The sequence below is a fragment of the Desmodus rotundus genome, chromosome 12 (genome assembly GCF_022682495.2).
Source record: "Desmodus rotundus isolate HL8 chromosome 12, HLdesRot8A.1, whole genome shotgun sequence".
Taxonomy (NCBI): Eukaryota; Metazoa; Chordata; class Mammalia; order Chiroptera; family Phyllostomidae; genus Desmodus; species Desmodus rotundus.
In genome coordinates this window covers 65,806,465-65,828,615 of record NC_071398.1, presented here as the reverse complement: position 1 = coordinate 65,828,615, position 22,151 = coordinate 65,806,465, and the positions used below count along the sequence as shown (strand labels likewise).

General features: G+C 49.7%; 1 protein-coding gene across 1 annotated transcript in view; it reads right to left on the bottom strand.

The window, feature by feature from the left end:
* PTGFRN (prostaglandin F2 receptor inhibitor) overlaps positions 1-22,151 on the bottom strand; it is a 71,657-nt gene that overhangs the window by 28,873 nt on the left and 20,633 nt on the right. Inside the window, exons 2-4 of the mRNA XM_053915558.2 lie at positions 13,015-13,383; positions 9,893-10,312; positions 5,378-5,758 (exon numbers count right to left, since the gene is read on the bottom strand). Coding sequence (XP_053771533.1) covers positions 5,378-5,758; positions 9,893-10,312; positions 13,015-13,383 — 1,170 coding nt within the window. The remainder of the gene's footprint in view (positions 1-5,377; positions 5,759-9,892; positions 10,313-13,014; positions 13,384-22,151) is intronic.

Genomic DNA, 22,151 nt, shown 5'->3' with positions numbered 1-22,151 from the left:
GACAGGTCCCTACATCTTACTTGGTTAAGACCTTGGTGGGGAAAGTATGTGACACATTGTCCCTCCCCACCCCCCGCAAACACCAATAAATCATCACCACCGCCATGAATATGGACTGAGCACTTAAGCACCAGGCACTGCGCTTAGCACTTTTTCATGCATTATCGAAGGAAACTGTAGGGTAAGTGGAGGCAGTCTGGCTGCCTCGCCCAGGTGTCTGGGTAACTAAGGGGAGCAGTGCTCCCATAGCCTTGCAGGGGCCTGATAACCAGCATTCTCACAGCCTTGAGACTGGGTCCGATACACTGTTCCCATAACATGAAGTGAGCTCGCATGCGCAGAACTAGTATGTTACGTAAGGGTTTGGCAGTTTCCTGGCTTTGTTCCTAGTACTTAAAACAGGGAGGGACTCCCTGCTGGGGGCGATGATGATGAGAGACACACAAGGGGACAGGGGTCACGATGGATGCCACGCTGGGGAGCAGGGGCCATGACGTGAGACGTGCAGACAGACACGCAGCCTGCAGCACGTGTGGCTCGCCCACCTGTGAATACAGGCGTGCCAGACGGCCCAGCGGCTCCGTGAATATTGTTCCGTCTGCACGAATACCGTGAACCTCCTGGCCTTGAAGGGTGGCAACACAGAAACCAAGAGAACCAAAGCTTAGAACCCTTCAGCCACACACCCCGGATGGCACACCCAGAAGGTGGGGAAGCAGGTTTCCAACGCTCACCCACGTGTTCTTCTGCCTTCAGAGGCAGCCCCAGACAGACAGCTAATTCATAATAGGTGCCCGTACAAGTCTGCAGCTCTAACTCTCGTCTCCTGTAGAGGCCACAGAACTCTGCAGTCTCCACCAAGTACTTAGCAGATTAACAGCTCTTTTTAAAGAAAAATAATTACCTTCCTCGCTGGCACACGGCTGGAAGAGGGGATGGTCCTCTGGTGGGGAAGAATGCAAATCAGGTTCTTAAGCCCCAACAGCAGAACTCAACTCTGCTTCCTCCTGCTCTTATATCTGAAGCCCGAGGAAGCCTCTCCAATTAACGCCACGGAAGTCTGGTACTTCGGGCAGAGAGCTCAACCACGAACTGATTAGTATCCAGCTCATGCCAAAGGCTCATTTAAGACATCTGACAGCAGAGAGAGATGGCGCACCATGCAGATAAACTCGCTATTCCTCCAGGTCCTCTATGGTTTTAGTCATATACTAACTTGGATCGACACAAAGCAGCACTTGTCCTCCACGGTAACTCAGCTCCTTACAGAAACTCCTTCACACACTTAAGATTTATGCCCTCGGCTCTTACAGAGCGTGGCTGTAAGAAACATCCATTTAAACAATCACGTAGGGCCTTTTGTAAAAGGACAGTGGAAAGCACTGTCCATTATGTTATCCGATGCCCCTTAAATAAAAAAGCGCATGATAAATTCCGTGCCAAGAAAAAGTTTGTCTCTCTGAACTGGTTTTCCTTCATCGGAGGAGAACTGTATAATCACGTTTCTTTTTGCCTAACTCTTGAAGACTTCAGAGGCAAATTCAGTGTTCAACTTGTACTATCCTTTGATTTTCATTTTATTTTTATGTCTCCTGCTTTGAACTGAGATTCATTTTGCAAGCCAACTTAAATCTTATTTTCCCCCTTCAAAAATAGGACATAAGCCCTAAGTAAAAGAGGCTTTTTTCTTATCCTCTAAAAAATCGTTGTGGTCCTCCCAGCTGCTACGAATGCTCTTGGACTCACCAGAGTCACTCACGTCGCTGCCCTGATCTCTGTGTGGTCCACGCAGCAGCACGTGAGAAGATCCCAATCCGCTTCAACCCCTCCTCCTCTCAGAGCACCAACCCCAGACAAATGAGGACAACAATGGCCCAGCTGTTAGGACTCTATGCTCTCCAGGGGTGCCCCACCTTTGGGCATCTCTGGGCCACACTGGAAGAGGAAGAATTGTCTTGGGCCTCCCATTAAATACATAAACACTAACGAAAACTGATAAGCAAAGAAAAGGGTTCCAAGTAAGTTTACAGTTTTGTGTTGGGCCACATTCATAGCCATCCTGGGCCGCACGTGGCCCGGGAGCCAGGGGTTGGACACCTCTGCGAGTCAGGAGTGAAGCTGATTCCCAAAGCCAAAAAGGTTTCCACATATGGTAACAATATTTGAGACAGACTCCACTTAAGATGACAACCCTTGGAATAGACTTGCCCTGGGGCCATCATTCTAAGCCGTCCTAAACATCTCTTTTGAAATAAAACAGGCATTAACCACTGTTATAGATTCTATTTTCCAAAGATGACTGCAGCCATACTTACCAGCCACACGCCCTTGTACGATGGGACCTCGCTACTCTCCCATTAAGAGATGGGGTGTCTCTCTCTACCTCCTTGAACTTGAGCCTCCTCTGTGATAACTTTGACCAACAGGAAACAGTGGAAGCAACACTGTGTCAGTCCTAGGGATAGCTTTTAACTGGCTGGGCACTTCCACTTCCTGCCTCCTGGAAACCAGCCACCATGTAAGGAGGGGACGCCCTGAGAAGACTGCTTTGAGAAGCCCATGCCACATGGAAAGGGCTTGGAGGATGAGACACCGTGTGGGGACAGAGAGCATAAGCATTAGAAAGCCGTCTGGAAGGGGCTCCCCAGCCCGAGCCCCGCCCCCTGGCTGCCCCCTGTGCATCAGAGGTAAAGCCCCTTGAGTCCTTCCTGATTCCTAACCCTCAAAATCATTAGCCCAGTACAAACAAGCGGTTTCCAGGTGGGGCTAGGGCAGCGCCTCACTCACAAGGCTGCTGTGGGATTAACTGTTTAACGCATTTAAAGCCCTTAGCCCAGTGCCTGGCACACTACGAGTGTTCAATACATGCTCATTATTATTTTTAATACGTCAATTAGCAAAACTGGGAGTTTTGTGTCACACCTGAAGAGGAAACCAACTTTCTGAAGAACTCTTTGGGACAATATCCCACAGTTACACAATATAAGATGGCCTATGTTAAAGAGAGCACTTAGCAGGTCATGTCTTCCTGTCCTTTTGGGGCACCTCTCAGTCACCTCCGATGGGCCCCCAGCGGCACATGGTGTGGCCCACACCCCTACACGGACACGGTGTGTGTCTAGAGGGAACCACACGTCAGGCCGGGCGCATGGGTTTCTGGGCAGACAGTCCCGCTGGGAAGTCTGGAGAAAGAAAGGCCGCTGCTGACCTCACACCGGACTTGCCCCCTGACAAGCGTCGGAGCAGCTGTAAGGGGGTGAGTCATAGGCACAGGAAGGAGAAGATTTACGAGGGAGGGAGGAGTAGAATGCCCTCGGTCTATACCACTTTCACCCCCTGTAGGTTTCCTCAGGTGCAACTGCCTCTGAAGAGTCTGAGTCGAACACCATTGCTTTCTCTGCAGTTCCTGGTTTCCTATGCACCCATTTCAACACTGCCCACATGTCTGGTGCTGGTTTATCTACCAAGCCAGCCAACGTGGACTGACTGCCCAGTACGTATGAAGCGCTGGGCAAGGTGTGGGGTCCTGTGCACCTCGGCCCCAGCCAGGGAAACGCACACTGGTGAATTGTGCAACAGTGGTGCCGGCACGTTGCAGAAAAACAAACAACCGGATCCTTAAGATAATCACCGAACCTTTTCCTGTGGTTCAGGCCCTTTGTTACTTCTCACTGTGGAGAACGCAGACCCCAACAAATCCCCTCCAGTTAAGAGAGCCCTTTGCCTCCCAGAGCTCCCCTCCAGTTCTCTGCCAGTCCCCGCACACCCCACCCCCAATGCCTGGACCAACGCACGAGTGAGTACTTGAAAGAGGCCCTCAAAGTGGAGAGAAGGCCACACTTTCTAAAAAAACCTCTTGAGCTGTGATTCTGAGTTGGAGGGGGAGGGGGAGGGGGCGGGGGCAGGAGAGGCGGCTCTGGGATCTGAGAGCACCACACGATGCTCGGAGGGTCGGCAGGGAGAGACAAACTCAGCTCCAGAGATGAAGCATCTCTCGGTGCTGACAACATCTGTTTTATTTTGAAGGTTGCTAAGGAGAGTTCTGGCTGGGCCAACATTGTTCCAGTCCAGTACTTCAGAGCGAGTCTCTCGCGTGGGGTTCAGACGGGAAGAACGAAAGCCAGATAAACCCCGTTCCTTTCACTTTTCCAACATCAAAGAAGCGCTTTGCTACCAGGGATGACGAACACTCTGCCTAGTTTCCCTCTGAACTGGATGCACCCTCTGCTCACTCTCTCACCGCTCATCTTCGCCCGGGCCCCTCTCTCCTCACTTGTGGGCTCCGCATCTCTGCCAAATAAAGGCTTATCAGGAAGAAACAGATCCACTGGCCCATGAGAAGAGTTCAACGCAGAGAGAAGGAAGAGCCAAGTATGAGTTGGGGTTCACGGCAGGAGGATGTTTAGCATCAGATGCAGGAGGAAATGATTTCCTGGCCTTTAAAGATGTTTTACTCCTAGTCATCAGAGCCATGCCAAATGCCTCCAACAGGGCTCAGAACAGCCGTGGGACAACAGAGAGCTCAGACTCAGGACAGGGCAGAGTTGGGCCGGCAGGCCTGTCTCCATCCTTGTGATAACGGAGGTGGTGGGAAGCAAGGCACACACCCCTCCAGTCCTCCTGCCTAGGTGCACTTGTCATTAATTACAAGACAGCACCAGAAACCAGGAAAAGTCAGTCTTGCAGGGCACGCATTTCGGACAATCAGAGGTGGGGAAGAGCAATGTAAAAAGAAAGGACATGGCAACGATCATCACTTATGTGACAGGCGTTATAAACCAGTGCAAGGTGACCAACAGTTGACAGCCACTCGGCTCCTCCAGCGAGAATCACACCTGGGTGAGAGCTCACCAGGACAGCTGGGCAAGCACGAGGCCCTTTCCATTTAACTGGTATCTGCAAATAAAATCATTTGGGGATTCTAGGGCATTCGGTGAAAAAAGCGTGTTCCATTAACTGCAGGAATTCTCTCTTTCTGCACTGGGCTTTAGAAGCAGCAGCTCCTGCCAGAGAGCACCTAGGAGTCTAGGAAAGGAAAGGAGGAACAGCAGCGGACCCTAGCACAACCGTGCGTTTCAAAGAGCCATTCAGCAGGGCTGGACCCTGCAAGTCTCGATGACAAAAGGAAACTCTATCCCCATAAATGAGTGTATTGAGACAACTGAGGCCACATTAGCCAAGCACTGCCCTCGCCTGGCAGATTCGATTTCAGTCAGTTTTGCTTTTACCCCCAGTGGGGGATCCACCCAGGTTGAAGTATGCTCATCCTGACACCAAGAACACCAAAATAATGTGCCCCACACCGCGCCCTGACGACTCACGGCCCCGAGGAAGGGCTGAGCCAGAGGGGCTGAGAGCCGCCCTCCAAACCACTCACCTAGCCAGGTCACATCCACGCCAGCTGGGGCAGACATGGCTTCTGCCACCTTGTGCCAGCTTCTGTTGTGTCCCGGTGCCCAGAGTGCCACGTGGCAGAAATAGTAGCCAGAGTTCTCTTTGCTCACATCTCGAACTAGTAAGTGGTAGGAGCGTGCATCCACGTGACTCAAAGCGACATGAGGAGAGCCGTGCACCAGGGAATCTCGATCCAGCCGGGCCAACACTCGGGGGCCGGGCACAGTGCTGCCAGGCGTCCTGCTGAAGTACCACGTCACCTCGGGCCGGACGTCATCCACGCGGTCGGTTGTGATGTTGCAGGTCAGGTCCAGCTCCTTCCCTTCGGCCACAGACACATTCCTGCCCGTGGCCACTCGCAGAACTTGAAAATTAAAAACAAATACATCTTGATGCTCTGGATAATGACCATCCCTTCCTCCCGCCTCCAGATCATCTCCTTTTCCGTTCTTATTTATGGCATTACCGTTACAAGGCTTTGTGCAGTTGTAAATGCCTGAGTGATATTTATTAAATAAATTCATGAAACACACCACATTTCCTTTTAATTCACGTAAACTTATATACACTTACTATATGCCAGGCACTGCTCTGAGTGCTTCATAAATAGTAATTTACAAAAAACCCCAGGAGGTAGGTATCATTATCACCTCCATTTTCCTGATAAGGAAACTGAAGCACAGAGAAGTTAAGTACCTTGCCCAAGGCCACACAGCTAACAAACAAGCGGCAGAGCTGGAATTCAAATCCAGGCTGCCTGCCTCCAGGAACTCTGCCTTTAACTGATGTACTATTGTTAGAAGAGAAGTCTGCTGAACATCACTTCCATACTTTCATAAAGAAAATCATACTTTCTCCATGCACATGCCCAGATGGGGGTGATTTTACAGAGAAAGCACAGTTCAGTTCTGACTGGTAGAATCATTAGTTGGGGACTGGGTATGGGGGTTGGAGGATGGGAGGGTAGGAGGTGAGGTAAAAAACGGGGAAAATCCTGAACAGAAGGACCGAGAAATTGAAACCAGACCATACACCTCATGAGTCAACTCTTCAAAATGTGGTGTACGTAGAACATCATTTACTCCACTGCACATACCACCCTAACGTCAAGCGTGACGCATACGGTTTCAAACCAAAACAACGATTTTGGGGTTATCCAGGCCGCAGCCCCCTCTCATTAGCGTGGACGACTAAAAGTAGACTATGTTTAGAGGAAGCGCCAATGGGCTTGGTGCCACCGTCTCGAGGCAGATCTGGCTGCAGCATTCCCCCGGCACAGCGTTTTACATGAAGACCTTTTACTTTATTTAGGGGGCTTTTAAAAAGAAGTCAAACATCTGTAATCAGAGTAGAAAAACAGTCAGCTCGTGGTAATGCTGTGGGAACAGCTGCTCAGAGGACGCCGTCCTGCTCTCTCGGCAAGAGCTGCCCAGCCTGGGCTGCTGTGTGGGGAAGGCCCAGGGACAGAGGCCGGCGCCCAGCTCACAGATGACCAGCCCCAAAGCCCAGGCCCCTGCAGTAAACTGCTTTCTTGTGAATGTTTCCAAAGCCTGATGACATTTCAAACAAGTGTCTCTGGCCAAGTTCAAGACCCACCTTGATGAAGACAGAAAATGAGGTGGGCGTAGTAATTAGAAAAAGGAACCTGAAAGTCTAATTTCTCACCTCCACCCACCCTCCAAAGTCTTCCTCCTCTGGAGGTTGACCCTTTTAAAGGGGTCAAAAGTAACTTGAGAATGTCTTTTGAGAGGAGTCAGTATGGAAACCATTGCCCTGAGCCTGTGCTGCGGGTGGAACCACTGATGGCTACAGTGACTGTGGTCAGAGACCCTGGACGACTGCCAGAGCCCCTGTGTGCCGGCCACCAGCGGCTGGAGGTAGAGGTGGCTCAGGAGGAAGCCGGGTCAGTGAAGAAGTGGTGGACATACAGCTGTGGACTGTCCCTATAAGGACTGAACAGAGTCTTAGGTTTGGGGTCAGTGGCAGAAATGTCTTTCAACTGGATAGTTCTCTCTGTAATTTTCTCAGCAAGCGGCTAAGTATCTTGTCACACCACTAACCATCACTTCCACATGTTTTGGATTGGGGGAGTCACTTGTGGGAATTCCACAGGAAGGAGCAGGCTGAAGAACAAAAGAAGTTCTAAGCCCTTGTAATGCAAGAGAGGACCTCAGGCCAAGCCTACCGTCAGGTCAGCCTTTCTCCTACTAAACTTAATTGAATCCATAACAGACACTGAAATCTGCATCAACCAGACCACTCATAAGTGGGGGGCAGGGGGCGGTGAATACTGACACACGGGTAACACGGTCCCACGGTTTCAGGAGCTTTGTGCTGTTTACCCAACAAGGCAGTAAGACTACTCGGGGACTGGCTGCGGAGAGTGCAGGGCCGACAAGAGAAGGAGTAGCCCCCTAGTGTGGGGGGTTTTAACCTGAGCTCCACAAGGAGAATCCAGGATGGATAAGAAAAAAACTTTGTATTTCTACTAATCTCTACCTGAAATACTGCATCTCCTCTCATTATGAGGCTTAAGCAACAAACCAGTGTAGTAGTATCTGTCCCTGGGATCTTGCCACAGGAGAAGTCCCCGAAGTTTTTACATCACACTGCAATTGTTGCAGATACGTGAAAACATCACTTACATTCGTCGTCCCTTAGAAATTCCCGTAGTTGTCAGGCATGCCACTATATCCTATTATTTAAAAAAGCACTGATGAACCATAATATTGTTCTACAACGAATCTGTCCTAAACATATTTTGATAACGACTAAATACATTTATTTTTCTTTATCACCCTATGAATGTACTTGCCTTACAACATGTTAATTCTGAGGAAGGTCTGTGGGCTTCAGAAGACTCTCAAATAAGCTTGCGACACAAAAAGGTTACCGATGCCCAGGCTCAGGTGAGAGCCAAATGCTAGTACCTGCCTAATACGTTCAGAGGGCTCAAGTCTTCCAACGAGGTATTACGGGTTCTGTGGCTGGTTTGAAATAAAAAAACACCTTTGCCACAGAAATTCCTGCATAACAAGAAAACCTGCTGCAAATCTTAACACTTCTGCCTGTTAAAACAGGCGTTTGATGCAAGCTGAACAGCCGATTTCTTAAGACAGATTCCAGGCAGGTCACTTCTGAAAAGGAAGGTGACCCGAGTCCATCTAGGAAGTGATTCCTGCAGCCAGTGGGACCAAGGCTGACCATGACGGGCAGCCCCTCCTTAGCAAGTACACCTCCCACCTCAATGATAGCCACGGTCACTAAGAACCTCAGTCCTGCTTTTCCCAAATTCAGCTCCTGAGTGGTGGTGGGAACGCAGGGCACAGTGCTCAGGACGGTGCCGCCTGCAGAGAAAAAACACTCCCCTGTGGACTGTTTGCTTCTTTCCTTCCCATCTGAGCGACAGGATGACCACAAGCTTATGTTTATGCTCAGGAAGCGAGTCTGGCCAAGGTCTTCCCAGTTCACAGACAGGGGGCGGCTGCTACGGCAGCAACGAACTCTGAGATCTGAAGGTATCAGACTCCCAGAAAACCAAGCACATCCACCCACCCATCCACAGCAACCACATCAGGCTGGGACAGTCTCTTCACACTTTGTCCCCACACGGGCCGTGGGGCCGTGGAGCCTGGGAATGTTCCCAACAACTCCGACCCCAGGGCCCAGGACACAGCTGGTCATCTGGTAGGTTCTTTGTTGATGCTGTGGGACATGGAATCAGTAACGGCTTGTTTTTCTTATTTTTTTTTATTTTCATTTTTATGGGTTTTCTAAAATGGATTTTGTATTTTCTTAACTACTTCTCTAATTGGATTAGAAGTTGTGTTTTGGGGTTTTTGTTCCCTGTTTTGTTTTTAGAGCTGGCTTCCAGCTGACAGGACAAAGGGCTTCTGGCATGGCCCCCTCAGGGCTGGATGGGAGCTCCCTGGGGTTGTCAGGGAGGAAACAAGGAAAGGCCCCGCCCTAGGGAACTCCTCACCTGGAAGGGGATAGAGCATCTGAGGGGACCTGAGAGGCAGGCCTAGAGGGTCAAGTTAGACTAGAGGTTGAAGGGGGTCAGCCACACACCCCCAGTAGTGGAGGGGAATGGCAGATCCAGAGATTCGGGAAACGCCAAATACGATAAAGCCAAGGGAACTGGGTGGGGTGGCTCCACCCCAAAGCACCTCTGGACACCAGGCCAGGCCTCACCCTGGCACTTTAAGGGACTTGTCTTTCAATCAAAACATTGTCTTAGTATCACAGGTAGCCTGCAGGTTCCCAGAGGGTAGGAATCTAGATGATCAGTGGCTGCAAAGCAAGACTACAGGCATAAAGCACAAAATGAATCTACCCTCCCCAACTACCAACCACCCTCCTCCCTCCCCACCCCAATACCAGGCCGCACAAGAGAAGCAGAAATCTCAGAAAGGGCTGGGCCTCCCACCCAGTTCTTACACCGTCCCTGGTCAGAAAATAAGATAAAATCTAAAATATCCAATTTCCAGAAGCTCACCTGTTGGCTGGATCAGCACGGTGGCCACGTCCACGGCTTTTTCTTGGATTTCTTGCCAGCTGCCCTGCTCTTCGATCCACTCACTGACGACGCACCTGTAGGTGCCCTGGTCGCTGGCCAGGGCCCGGGACACGGAGAGGCGGTAGCCGTCGCTGCCCACGGTGTCCAGGCGCACGTCTCCGCCGTGGTAGCGCTGCTCGTAGCCGGGGCCCGGGCGCAGCCGGCCCTCGTGGGTCAGGCCGAGGACACTCTGCGGGGTGGAGCCGTGCCGCAGCTCCCACAGCAGCGCCAGGTGGGTGTGCAGCGGGGACTCGGTGGTGGCCGTGCAGCGCAGCTCAAAGGGCTCGCCCAGGCGCAGACTCAGGCCCTGGCTCGGGGAGGACGGCGGGGTGGCGGCCACGTGCAGGGCGTCGGCCAACACTGGAGGGGAGACAGACCCTCAGCAGAGCCCCCAAACCCCCACCCCAGCAAGCGCCAGTGCCCTTTCTGTCCCTGAGCCATGGGCCAGGCTGTGACCGAGGAAAAAAAAAAGAGGGCCTAATAAGACCCCCTGATAGAACTGGGGTGAAAACTCCCTTTTGGGAGTTGGGCCTTGGGGATCTGCTTCTGCTGCCCTGAAGCCACCCTTTCCCCACTGTGCCTCGGTTTCCTCATCTCTGAAAAGGGATCACAAGTGGGCCTGTCTCAGGGAGCTGACAGAGTTCAATGAGTTACACGGGAAAGTGCTTGGGATGGTGCTGGCACTCAGCAAACACGACACAGCCATGGGCTCTGGTTCTCAGGCACCCTTTGTTAGCACCCAGGGCGAGAGCAGGGAGCCTGGGGGATCTTCCGGGAGTTAAAGCGATGCCACAGGCAGAGAGAAGCTCGGCATGCGCTGCCTGTGCCCTGCAGCCTGGGAACCGCCCACGAGTGCCTAGAATGAGCAGCGTTGAGAACCCATCAAGGGAGACGGAAGCCTCAGCGCTTTGTTCTCTCCCGGCCATCTGGAAAAGGGCTGGGCCCTTCTACAGAGTCTAGAAAAAGAGGGCCAGAGATCAAGGAACTTTGGGGAGTGCTATTTCTTAAAAGATTTTATTTATTTATTTTTAGAGAGAGGGAAAGGGAGGGGAAAATTAAGGGAGAGAAACATCTATGTGTGGTTGCCTCTCTCATGCCCCCAACTGGGGACCTGGCCCACAATCCAGGCCTGTGCCCAAACTGGGAATCGAACAGACGACCTTTTGCTTCGCAGTTCAACACTCAATCCACTGAGCCACACTAGTTGGGGCTATGAGTGCTATTTTGGAAGGGAAGTGATAGGCAGGTAGCCAGAGAGGGGGTGTCTTCCCAGGGGCGGGATGATCGTTTAGGCTTGCCTATGAGCTGGAGAAGACAGTGCTGGGACAGCCCAATTCGTCATCTCTTTGATTTTTCCCACCATCCCACACTCAGAAACTACATTGGTGTCTTTGAAAAGAGACCACTCAGGAAAACAGAAAAAAAACTTACACATCTAGAAAGACCCATCTCTACTGCAAAATGAATACAATGAGTTTCTAGTATCTACATCATCTGTGACTCCAGCTAGCATGACTCAGTCCCCAGGGCCAGTCATCCCTCAGGGTACAAATACACAGTTTCAGGACCCAAGAAGCTGAAGGCCAGACAGACTCTGGGCCACGTATGGCAGCCGCAAGAGGCTTCATCCACCTGGGCCGCCCGCCAGCCTCTTCTGTGGGCCACCAACCTGCTCTCAGTTACAAGGGGAAACGAGGGACACCTGACCTAACAGGTGTAGCACGTGTGTGCTGATTATAAAAGCAACGCATCAGGTGACTGCAATGCAAGAATGTCTTAATGGGACCTTTTTTCCTAAGAAACATATTGAGGATTTTCTATAGGAATGAGAAGAGGAAGACTTGATGTTTTAATACCTACATAAACGGACAGGACTGGCATGTCCCCTCCCGAGTCAGATGGGGAACAGCACCTGAGATACAGTAGGTTCTACACGCCGTCACTGCGGGAGTCAACCCCACTTTTATGTCACCTGTGCATCTTCTACGTTCCTGATTATTAAATACACTCCTGCCCTGACATCCATTCTTTTGGGAACAAGGCCAGGTACATAACTAATTATAAAAAAATAACAATAATAATGTTTCTATTTGGCTAGCTCCAAATTAAAATGGTTTGTTCTTGCTCATTTACTAGTTAGCTATGTGATTTTAAGAAAGTAATTAACCTCTACTCTCCCATTCTCTCATGTGTAAATTAAGGAAATATACTGCCCTGTCTTCTTCGCTGAATTCAGAGAACTGAGTGTGCGAGTAAATCTAGCAGGACTTGGAAAATGGGAAAAAACAAACATGAAAACCAAAACCGTGCCACTCTCCAAGGTGTGACGACTTGCACAGCCAGGCCAATAAGCTCGTGGTGTCCCATCGCAAGCCAGCAGGGACCCCATCGCTCTAACAGGCACTTCAGTTATGAAGGGCACACGGAAGGACGTGAGTTATGAAGGGCACACGGAAGGACATGAGCTATGAAGGGCACACGGAAGGACGTGAGCTATGAAGGGCACACGGAAGGACGTGAGCTATGAAGGGCACACGGAAGGACGTGAGCTATGAAGGGCACACGGAAGGACGTGAGCTTGAAGTGTCTGTCACTCCCACAGAGCCAGACGTCATCATCATGGCCTTCCCGGAATGCTTACTCCGGCACCGTTCTGAGGCTTTCTCCCTTGTCCTTCCTCACTGACTTCAAGGGAGGCACTATCACAGAGGAGGAAGCTGATGCCACGTGCCCACGGCCACACAGCTGCCCAGTGGGAGAGCCAGGAACTGCACTCATTGAGTACAGGCCACCTGGCTCGGAGCTGGGCTCCCCACTACCACCCCCTGCTGCCTCCAGCTCACCAGCTGGGGGACAGCTCGGGATCGTGGTGCAGACAAAGGACCCGCGGGGGCCGCCTGGCCCATCCTCTGCCGTTAATCAGGTAAGACGCAATTACTCCATTAAAGGGGGAAGCAAGATCTCAGCAAGTGTCAAGTTTCTGGACAAAGTCACCCACAGCCAAGTGGCACGAGAAAGCCTGGCCCCTGGCATGGCGACCCCCCCGCCCCGTGAGGATGTACCTTTCACCTGCACTGTATCCTCATAGTTGCCCTGGACGGTGGCGTCCGTGCTGGGGGTCGAGCACTTGTAGTGGCCTTGGTCCGAGGCCTGGACGTTCTTTATGTGGAGCTCCACCGCATCGTTGGCGGTTCGCCTCAAGAGGATCTCACCCCGCTGAAGGCGCTCCCGGTACAGCTGGGCTGGGAAGCCCACCTCCCAGGTGCTGGCCAGCTCCACATAGCTGCTCCCCGAAGACGAGAAGCTCCAGTCAAAGTTCTGCTCGCTGGGGCCGTCATAGTCACTGACGTTGCAAGGGATGACCAGCTCGGTGCCCACCACCCGCACCAGGCTCCCGGCGGGGACTCTCACCACACGCCCTTGACAGACAGCTGCAATGACAAGAGATGAAAGAAGGGTCTTGAATCAGGCCAAGCCTTCCCCATATAAATGCAGCAAACCCATGGGTGCTCCCGTTTGCAGGCATGTGGCAGAAATGTGACATCTGAACAGCTGGGGGAGATGATGTCCTGCCTGCGTCTGTGCAGAAGGAGGTCATCCCTGAACCCGTGAGCCAGGAGTACACCCCTGAAATGAGTACCTCTCACTCAAAAGCTTCCTAGGATTGACAGGGGGGAAGATAAATATTTAAAGTAGGCTAACCATAAACCCGAATAGCTTCTTCCCTCCCGTTACTATTTAACATACCATTACCAGGTTATGTGATGTAGAAGCAGTTTAGCTATTGTGGGAAAGAAAAGGACACAGCTAATCAAGTATTTACACTTCTGCCCGCTCTGCATCAGCCCTCATCCCTGGAGACCACCATTCCCTGGGGCTCCTGAGACCTGATTTACATTGATGGATGCCAACTTTTAAATCCTACAGCAACCTGCTGATAACATGATTTAACTCCGATTATCCCACATTGTCTACAAATTTTAAAATATGATGACCCTACGAAGTATTAATTTTCTATTTTCTGGCTCATTTCCTTCTCCCTGCTCTTCACCCTGATCAAAATTCAGAACAGGAAAACACAAAGGGAGAGAGTGCGCGGTCCGGCTGGTTGCTGGGCTGAGTGTTGTTAGGAACGCGGCCACTCACGGGGGACAAGACCGGGGACAAAGCCAAGAGTTCACTGGCATTCCTGTGTGACCCTGAAGATGTCTTCATTGCAGTGAAATATGGCACAATTCCACAGCGCATTTACCACCTGTGCTGAGCATTGCAACCCAGACCAAGTGAACTTGCACTTGTATGGCTCCTTCTTGACGGTCTATGGATAAGGTACACAGGAAAAAGCACGGGCTCTGAAATCAAGGAGACCCAAGTTCAAATCTGAGAGACCTCTAGCCTTGCCTCCCAACTATGAAATGGGGCAAGAAGGATTCAATGAGCTCATGAAGTTAAATATGGAGCTGAGAGTCTGCCACATAATAAGAACTTTCACTATTTATTTCCAATTTTGTATTTTTATCATTTGTTAGGGGTTGAATTATGTCCCTTCTCCTCCTGAAATTCCTGTGTTGAAGTCCCAGCTCCCAGTACCTCAGAAGGTGACCTTATTCAAAATCGGGTCATTGCAGACATAATTCGTTGTCGTGACAAGGTCCTACTGGAGTAGAGTGGGCCCCTAATCTAGTGGCCGGTGCCGTTAAAGAGAGGAAATTTGGACACTGCCACGTATGCAGAGAGACACGTGTGAGGATAAAGGCGGAGAGAAGGGGATACGTCCGCAAGCCAAGGAATACCAGAGCCTGCCTGCCTGCCACCCCCGGCAGCCAGCGCACAGGCATGGAGCACATTCTCACCCACGGCCCTCAGGAGGAACCAGGCCTGTCAACACCCGGACCGCGGTCTCCAGAACTGTGAGACAATAAACTTCCGCGGCTCCCGCCACCCAGGCTGCGCGGCTTTGTTACAGCCACCCCAGAACGTCTGACATTCAATTCTTGCTTGTTTTTCAATGGTTCAATGTGTGATTTCCAAACTCCAGTTGCCACTGTTCAGTGGGCTGTAAAAGGAATTTATAACGGCTGCCATCAGCACGTGGGTGTGTTTTCATGAAATTAAACAGAGCAGAAAATATTAGAGTCTATTACACTTAGTAAGAAATAACATGTGTTTCATTAAGTTTTGTTATGTAATGAACAAAGGTGTGTGTATCCCACAGTATGAAGACACCTTTTATCTTAATTTCTGTCAGGGTCCCCCCCCAAAAAGTTGAGAAATTCTTCTTTGAAGTCATCTCTTGTTTTTTTCCACCCCGTATCATTTACTTTGAGATGGAAAAGAGGAAATATTCACATCTGAGAAAGAGCGAGGGGGTTAGTGGGCCCTCTGAGCTGGGGGGCTCCCTAAAAATAAAGTGACCGGTGCTGGTAACTCATGGGTCACATTGCTTCCCACGGAGAATAGTGCCACCAACCCCAGAAAAGGCTGGAGCACGCTGCTCCCTCCCTCCTGAGGGTGTGCCTAGGCGGTGATGTCTGTGACCTTGCACCTGGTACTTCCTGCAAACACTTCGCCACTGCTGCCCAGCATTCCTTACGTGCCCCTCAGATGGGCCTGACCCTGCACCCCCAGCCCCCAGGAAGGACACTGGAGCTGAGACCAGGTGAATCAGAATTCTCCTGCCTCCTCTTTGAAGCTTCTCAGGGAGACACTTTCACTTCCTCCGGGAACAGGATCCTACAAAGGTGACTGGGGCTGAAGCTGTGGGTGGGCAGCCCTCCTGACCAGGCGGGGAGCCACCTACCATAGGAGAGACCCTGGCCAGCAACACCAGGACCAGCGAGGAGACAGCACGTGCCCTAGTGACCTGACGACACTGTCTGAGTCACTGGATGTAGCCACATCTTCTAAATCACTCCACCCTCCCCAGACCCACACCGGCACGCGCACATGTACACACACACACACCTCCTCCTCTGGACATTTCCGTTTCTTGCAGTTCCTTTCACTCTCACTTATGTTCCTTAACCTAATATCTGTCACTGGCAACTCAGAGCACTGAACTAATAAATAATAAGCACCCAGCAGCGAAGCCATCATCACTACAGTTCACAAAGGACAGAGGAGATCTCTTTCCCAATGCAATGTTAGAGCTGACCAGACAATTCTGAATCTCCCTTAGAAACCTTTCAGAAGGAACGGCCAGAGTGACGATCTTTAAGAAGTGGCAGAGCCTAGTGCTTAACTTCCTTGTGCCCAAGTTTCCCCACCTGAGAAACAGAGACAACGGTCACCACGCTCCCTGCGAATGACGGAGTTACAGAGCGCCCCTGACCACGCCTAGCGCGTGGTGAGCTTGGGCAGCTGTGGGCTTTGCAGGCTGCCTTTGGACTAGAATAAACCTGATCACAGTCACTAACTTTGTCTCCTTGACAAGGTTTGCACAGACGTTTCCAAATGTACAAATCCTTCCGATATCAATCCCTGGTAAGAAGTCAACCAGGGTTCCCCTGGCTGGAGTGGCTCGGTTGGTTTGGCACTGTTCCCCAAAGCCAAAGGTCACCAGTTCAATTCCCAGTCAGGGCACATGCCTGAGTTGTGGGTTTGGTCCCACTTGGGGCGTGTACGAGAAGCAACAGATTGAGGTTTCCCTCCCTCTCTTTCTCTCTCTCTTCCCTTCTCTCTAAAAATAAGTAAAATCTTAAAAAATGAAAAGAAGTTGACCAGGGTTGACAATTGCCCAAAAGGGCCCCAGCTAGAGTCTCTATCTTTATTCTTAGTGATTAGAGCTTCGGAAACTGATCCAGCTCCGTGTCTCTCCAATCCTGCTTCCACGGGGTCGCCAGTATCATCTTTTTAGCACACAACTCACGTTAGTTTCCTGGTTCAAAGTTTGTAACGGCTCCTTATCCCCCATAGGACACAAACTATCTTCCAGATCCCCCCACTGTGATCACGCTGCTTCAAGACACCATCCCCTTCACCTGAATCACAGCAACAACCTCCCAGCTGGTCTCCTGGTTTCTACTCTTGACCTCTAGTCTTAAAAAGTGATCTTTTCATAGCTTAAGTTGTATGACATCATTACTCTGCTCAACTCTCCAATCATTCCCCAGCTCACTCAGATAAAAGCCAGAAGTCCTCCGAGAGGCCATCAAGACCTCACTCACAGCACCTGGCCTTCCTCGAGCCTCCCTCTCCTCTCCCACTGGCTCCAGCCACCATACGCAGCTATGCTTTCTTCCTACGGTTTCTAGAATGAGCCAGGCCTGCCGCAACCTCAGGGCCTCCGTCCAGAGCGCTCGCACTCACCCAGGCTCCTTCGAGGGCTTCAGATCCTCCTTCCAGCGACACCTTCGTGGCGAGGCCTTTCCTAACCCCCTTAAAGTCGCCCCCACCCCCCCATTCTCAGTCCTGCCCAGTTTCTTCTTCTCACTTACCACTAAGACACGTCATGTACATTTGTATGTTTTTACTACTATTTACGGCCTGTCTCCTGCCACGAGAGCGTAAGGTCCATATGAGCAGTGATTTTTTTTGGCTGTTTTGTTCATGTACACAGAACACACACACAGAGCCTGGTACAGGGTAGCTGTTCAGTAAATATTTGCTGAGCCACTGAGTAAAAGACATACGAGATCATGCGTGGTTGGCCATGGCTAGCACTCCCGCTTCTTCTCCGGCCACTCCTTCACCTTGTAATGCCTGCACTCCAAGAAAACAAATGATGGCTCCAAAGACCCCAGAAGGCCAGGTGATGGCCAAAGTGGTGGAGGGGCAGTCCAAGGCTTCAGAATCCAGGGATGAGAAGGAGGTACAGCTCTCATCCTGGAAGTCTGTGCTGGGGAGCCCCTTGCCCAGGCCCCTCTGCGGGGGGTCATGGGTGCCATGTGTGATGTGAACTGTGAAGAAGCCAGGATCCTTCATTTTCTGTAAATGCCACGCTCTCTCGTGGCCCATGGCCTCTGCTTCTGTGCCTCCTGCGGCTGGAATGCCCTCCCTGCCATCTCTCAGCCTCGTGCAAGAAGCAGCTCCAGCACCGCTCCCCCCGCCCCGCCCCGCCCCCCCCCCCCCCCCCCCCCCCCCCCCCCCCCGCCGGGTCACACAGGCACTCCTGCCTCCGCATCCCAACCCAACCTGCGGAGTACCTCCGACCGGCTGTGTTACAGTGCCACTGGGAAGAGCAAAGCAGACAGGAACAGACGCCTGAAAGATCAAATTCTAATCGGAAAAGATATAAACCCAAGCTGTGTCTTGCATGCAGAACCAAGCTGTCTCCTCAGTCATGCAAATCAAGATTTTAAATTTTGGTAATTGAATTTCAACTACGAGCAATCTGGTATTTAGCACAGAGTTCCTTTAATAGTGTTAAATAACAGCTAATCATATTTTAAAATAAATATAAATGGTAAAAAATAAAGCATATGGCTCTTTTCAAATCAAAAACATATCTGCACAGCCACACGTTGCTAGTTTTTGTCAACATCTCTTGTAACAATTGATAACTGAGGGGGAAAAATAAAAATTTCCTCTGGTTTTCTAAATTCACCAGCATTTCAAATTAAGAGTCTTTACTAATATTGATTTAAAATTATAGTTCAATTTGTTTTCAAGTGTCAACATGAGGAACCATCATATGAAGAGCATCTTTAAAAGCAATACTGAGGACTCTACTGTGTTGTTCCATGACACAAAAATCCGTATGATAAAACTCCCTTGGAATTAAGTGCCATAAAAAATATCTGTTGATGGACCAAAGGACAAGAAATATATAAGCACCTCTTACCACTTAAACCAGAGTACCAGAGCCCCAGAGCACCTTCAACACTCAAGACAAAATATGGGCATTTAAAAAATTTTATTGATTTTAGAGAGAAAGGAAAAGGAGAGAGAAGGAGAGAGGGAAACATCGATTTGTTGCTCGACTTATTCATGCCTTCGCTGGTTGACTCTTGTATGTGCCCTGACTGGGATCGAACCCTCAACCTTGACATAGCCAGACGGCACTCTAACCATCTGAACTACCGGGCCAGGGCCATACGGGCATTATAGTGTCTGACTGTGCAGCGGTATTAAGGCTTTGAGGCCAGACCATCAGCGATCCCAGTCACTAAATGGCCCAGCGCGTGTAATGCCCTGATTAGACCAGACCCTCTCAGGTAAGTTCCAGAACCCTCCATTGCTTCCAAACTTTGGTTGAAAAAGTTTTTGTCTAAGTCTACAAAAACAAAACCAAAACAGCCAAAAGACAAAACAAAACCAAAAAACCGAATACACGTGTTACTGCTAATTTCATCTTTTCTCTATCCCAACTGCCAAGTCCTGTTTTCCCCAACATACATAAAATTCACGTGTCCTTTTGTACCTCAGCATCAAGGAAGTCCTGTACTAAATATCATGGCCAACCATGGGAACCACCACAGTTTAAATTTCCTTTAAATGCCCTTCCTGTTTCTGTACCTTCCTCTGCCTTCCCTGCTGTTCTTGTACTTCTGAGTATTTTTTTCCCCTTATTTTAAGGTTTTTATTGCATGCATATGTGTATTTCACTATGAATTACCTCAAATACTTTTTGGGAGGGGGTGGGTAAGTATGGTATAAATTTCAAAAAACCAAGAATTGAGATTGCCCCTCCCAGGGGACTGTCACTTTCTGCCGTGACAGAGCAGCTTGTGTCCCGCCCCAAGAACAGCCACAAAAGACAGATGACAAGAGACGGATCACTGAACACGTCACTGAGTGATCCAGGATCCAGGGGCCAAGATCCCAGAAAGACCCCGAGGCGGACCTGGCACCGTCCACTGCTCTTTTTCTTGGGACATTTGCCAACTTTAGGAGGTGCAGACCAGAGACCAAGTAAAGTCAGTAGCTCAGAGCTCCCAGCCAGGAAGACAGCAACTGAAGTTCAGGCCCATTAGAAAGTCATAATTTGAAGAGCCAAGTTCCTAGGAGAAAAGGCAGCAGCAGAGTAGCGAGCTGACATTCCCCGTTACTTTTCCCATCAAGGAGACTGACGTTATGAAGGCTGCTTGGGTGTGTTGGGGGCGGAGGGCAGGGGAGGTGAGGGGCGCTGTGAGTGGCTGAGAAACTAAGCACAGAGTAAATACAAAGAGGCTAAAAGGTTAAGCAAAGTTTTCGACCATCTCACACTACTAAGGAGACAGAGGAAGGTAGATTATATATAGTAAAGTTCACCAAGGAAGGTAGGCTGTATGGAGTAAACACCCCAGACTTTCAATTACAAGCCTGCAAGGGCTTTGCTCTTGGAGTAAGAGCAAAGTTCAAAACAACTAGCTCTCATCAACACCGAAATCCCATCTCAAAGCCTCTCAATTCCTCATTGGATTATGGCCTCACCTCCCTTACTCTCCAAGCCTGCCAGCAAAACTAAAAAAGTAGATCTCGGGAAGAGAAAAATATCTTACGGAGCCTCCATAATTTTTCAGTGTTCAGTCATAACTTACCAGACATTCCAAATGACAGGACCAAGTGGCTGAAAACCAGAGAAAGACCCAGACAACACCAACAGGTCCACGGCGATCCAGACACCGGCTCCTGTCACACGGACGTCAACTACAATCAGTTACTAAAGAAAGACCACGGGATTTCACCGCTTACCTAAAATCTATTGAAATAATCAAATTGAAAGTCTAGAACTAAAAAGATATAACATCTGAAATTAAGAGCTCAATAAATGGATTTGATAGCAGCTTAGGCGCATCAGAAAAGAAGTCAGTATAACGTATCCAAACTAAAGCCCAGTGTGCAAAGAAGGATGAAAAATACAGAAAAGAACCTAAAAGAGACGAGAGCCAGTAAAAGAGCTCAAACGTGCATTACAGAGTCCCAGGAGGAGAAAGACGGTGGTAGAATTGGGCAGAGTTACTCTTTGAAGACATAACGGCAAAGGGATTTCTTAATCCAACAATAGACGTCATACCCAAGACTCGAGGGGTGCTATGTGTCCTAAGCAGTGTAAACACAGAGAAAACCACACCCAGGTACCTCACAGGAGAACCACTGACGGGCAGAGAAGGAAGTGGTGGAACACCGACAGCGGACCTTCAGCGGAAGGGAAGCTCATAAGACAATGGGCTGGCGTCTTTAGAGAGATGAAAGGAAACAGCCGACCTGAAACTCTATGCTGAAAAGAATCCTTGAAGAAAAAAAAAGGTAAAATAAATATGCTTTCAACCAACTTTCAACAAGCAAAAGAGAATGAAGAGAATTACTACAGAAATAATGAAGATAAATATTAAAGGGGGTTCTTCAACTAGAAAGAAATCGATGCCAGATGGAATCATGGAAAGGTAGACGGGCGTCAAGAGCAAAAGCAAGGGTAACTATGGGGGTAGGTCTGCTGAACATTGACACACTACTACAATATCAGTAATGTCTTCTGGAACTTAAAATGTACGCATAATTAGCATATAGGACATCAACAGGACAAAAAGTGAGGGAAAGAGGGGAGTAAACAGGGTTTCATTGTTTGGGGTTTTTGCATTATCCAGTAGACACTAAAAAGTCCACAGTGTATATTCTAATCTCTAGAATAACCACAAAAAGGAAAGAATGGATAACAAATAGACCAATGGAGGGCAGTGGGGAATAATAAAAAAATACCTGATTAATCAAAGACTCCATAATTTCAGCTCAAATCATGTACGCGTTTCTCAAGTATTCTATTTTGTCATGTGTTCACTTGGATTCATCATTGAATATCTCTCACCAGTTAAACTGAAATAATATCTGCATCTACCTTATAAGCCATGCAGTGAGGTGGAAACTATCATAAATCGTCTCAATTAATCCACAGAGCAGAACCATAAGGTGGACACTGCCATCCCTATCACAGAACTGAGGAGACAACACTGAACCTGAGAAACTGATACTCAGACAAGTCAGTGAACTTGAGGACGGGTCCTAACAGCTCCTGGGGGGCGGGAGGGCCTCAAACCCAGGCTTACCTGGCCCGCTGCACCCAGCAATGCCGGCTGGGCTGGTTCGCCTCCAACCACGCTGTTGATATTCCCACCTTCCTTTGATTTCGTCTTTGTTCTGAGTAGGAGGAAGAAAGCTTGCAATTCCCTATAAAATACTTCAAATTCTCCAAGGGCAATGTCAACCAGATAGGCAGGAAAGTAAAAGGCATGCTTTACTAAGAGAAGAAACACATATTCTCAAGATGAAGCAGACAGATGAG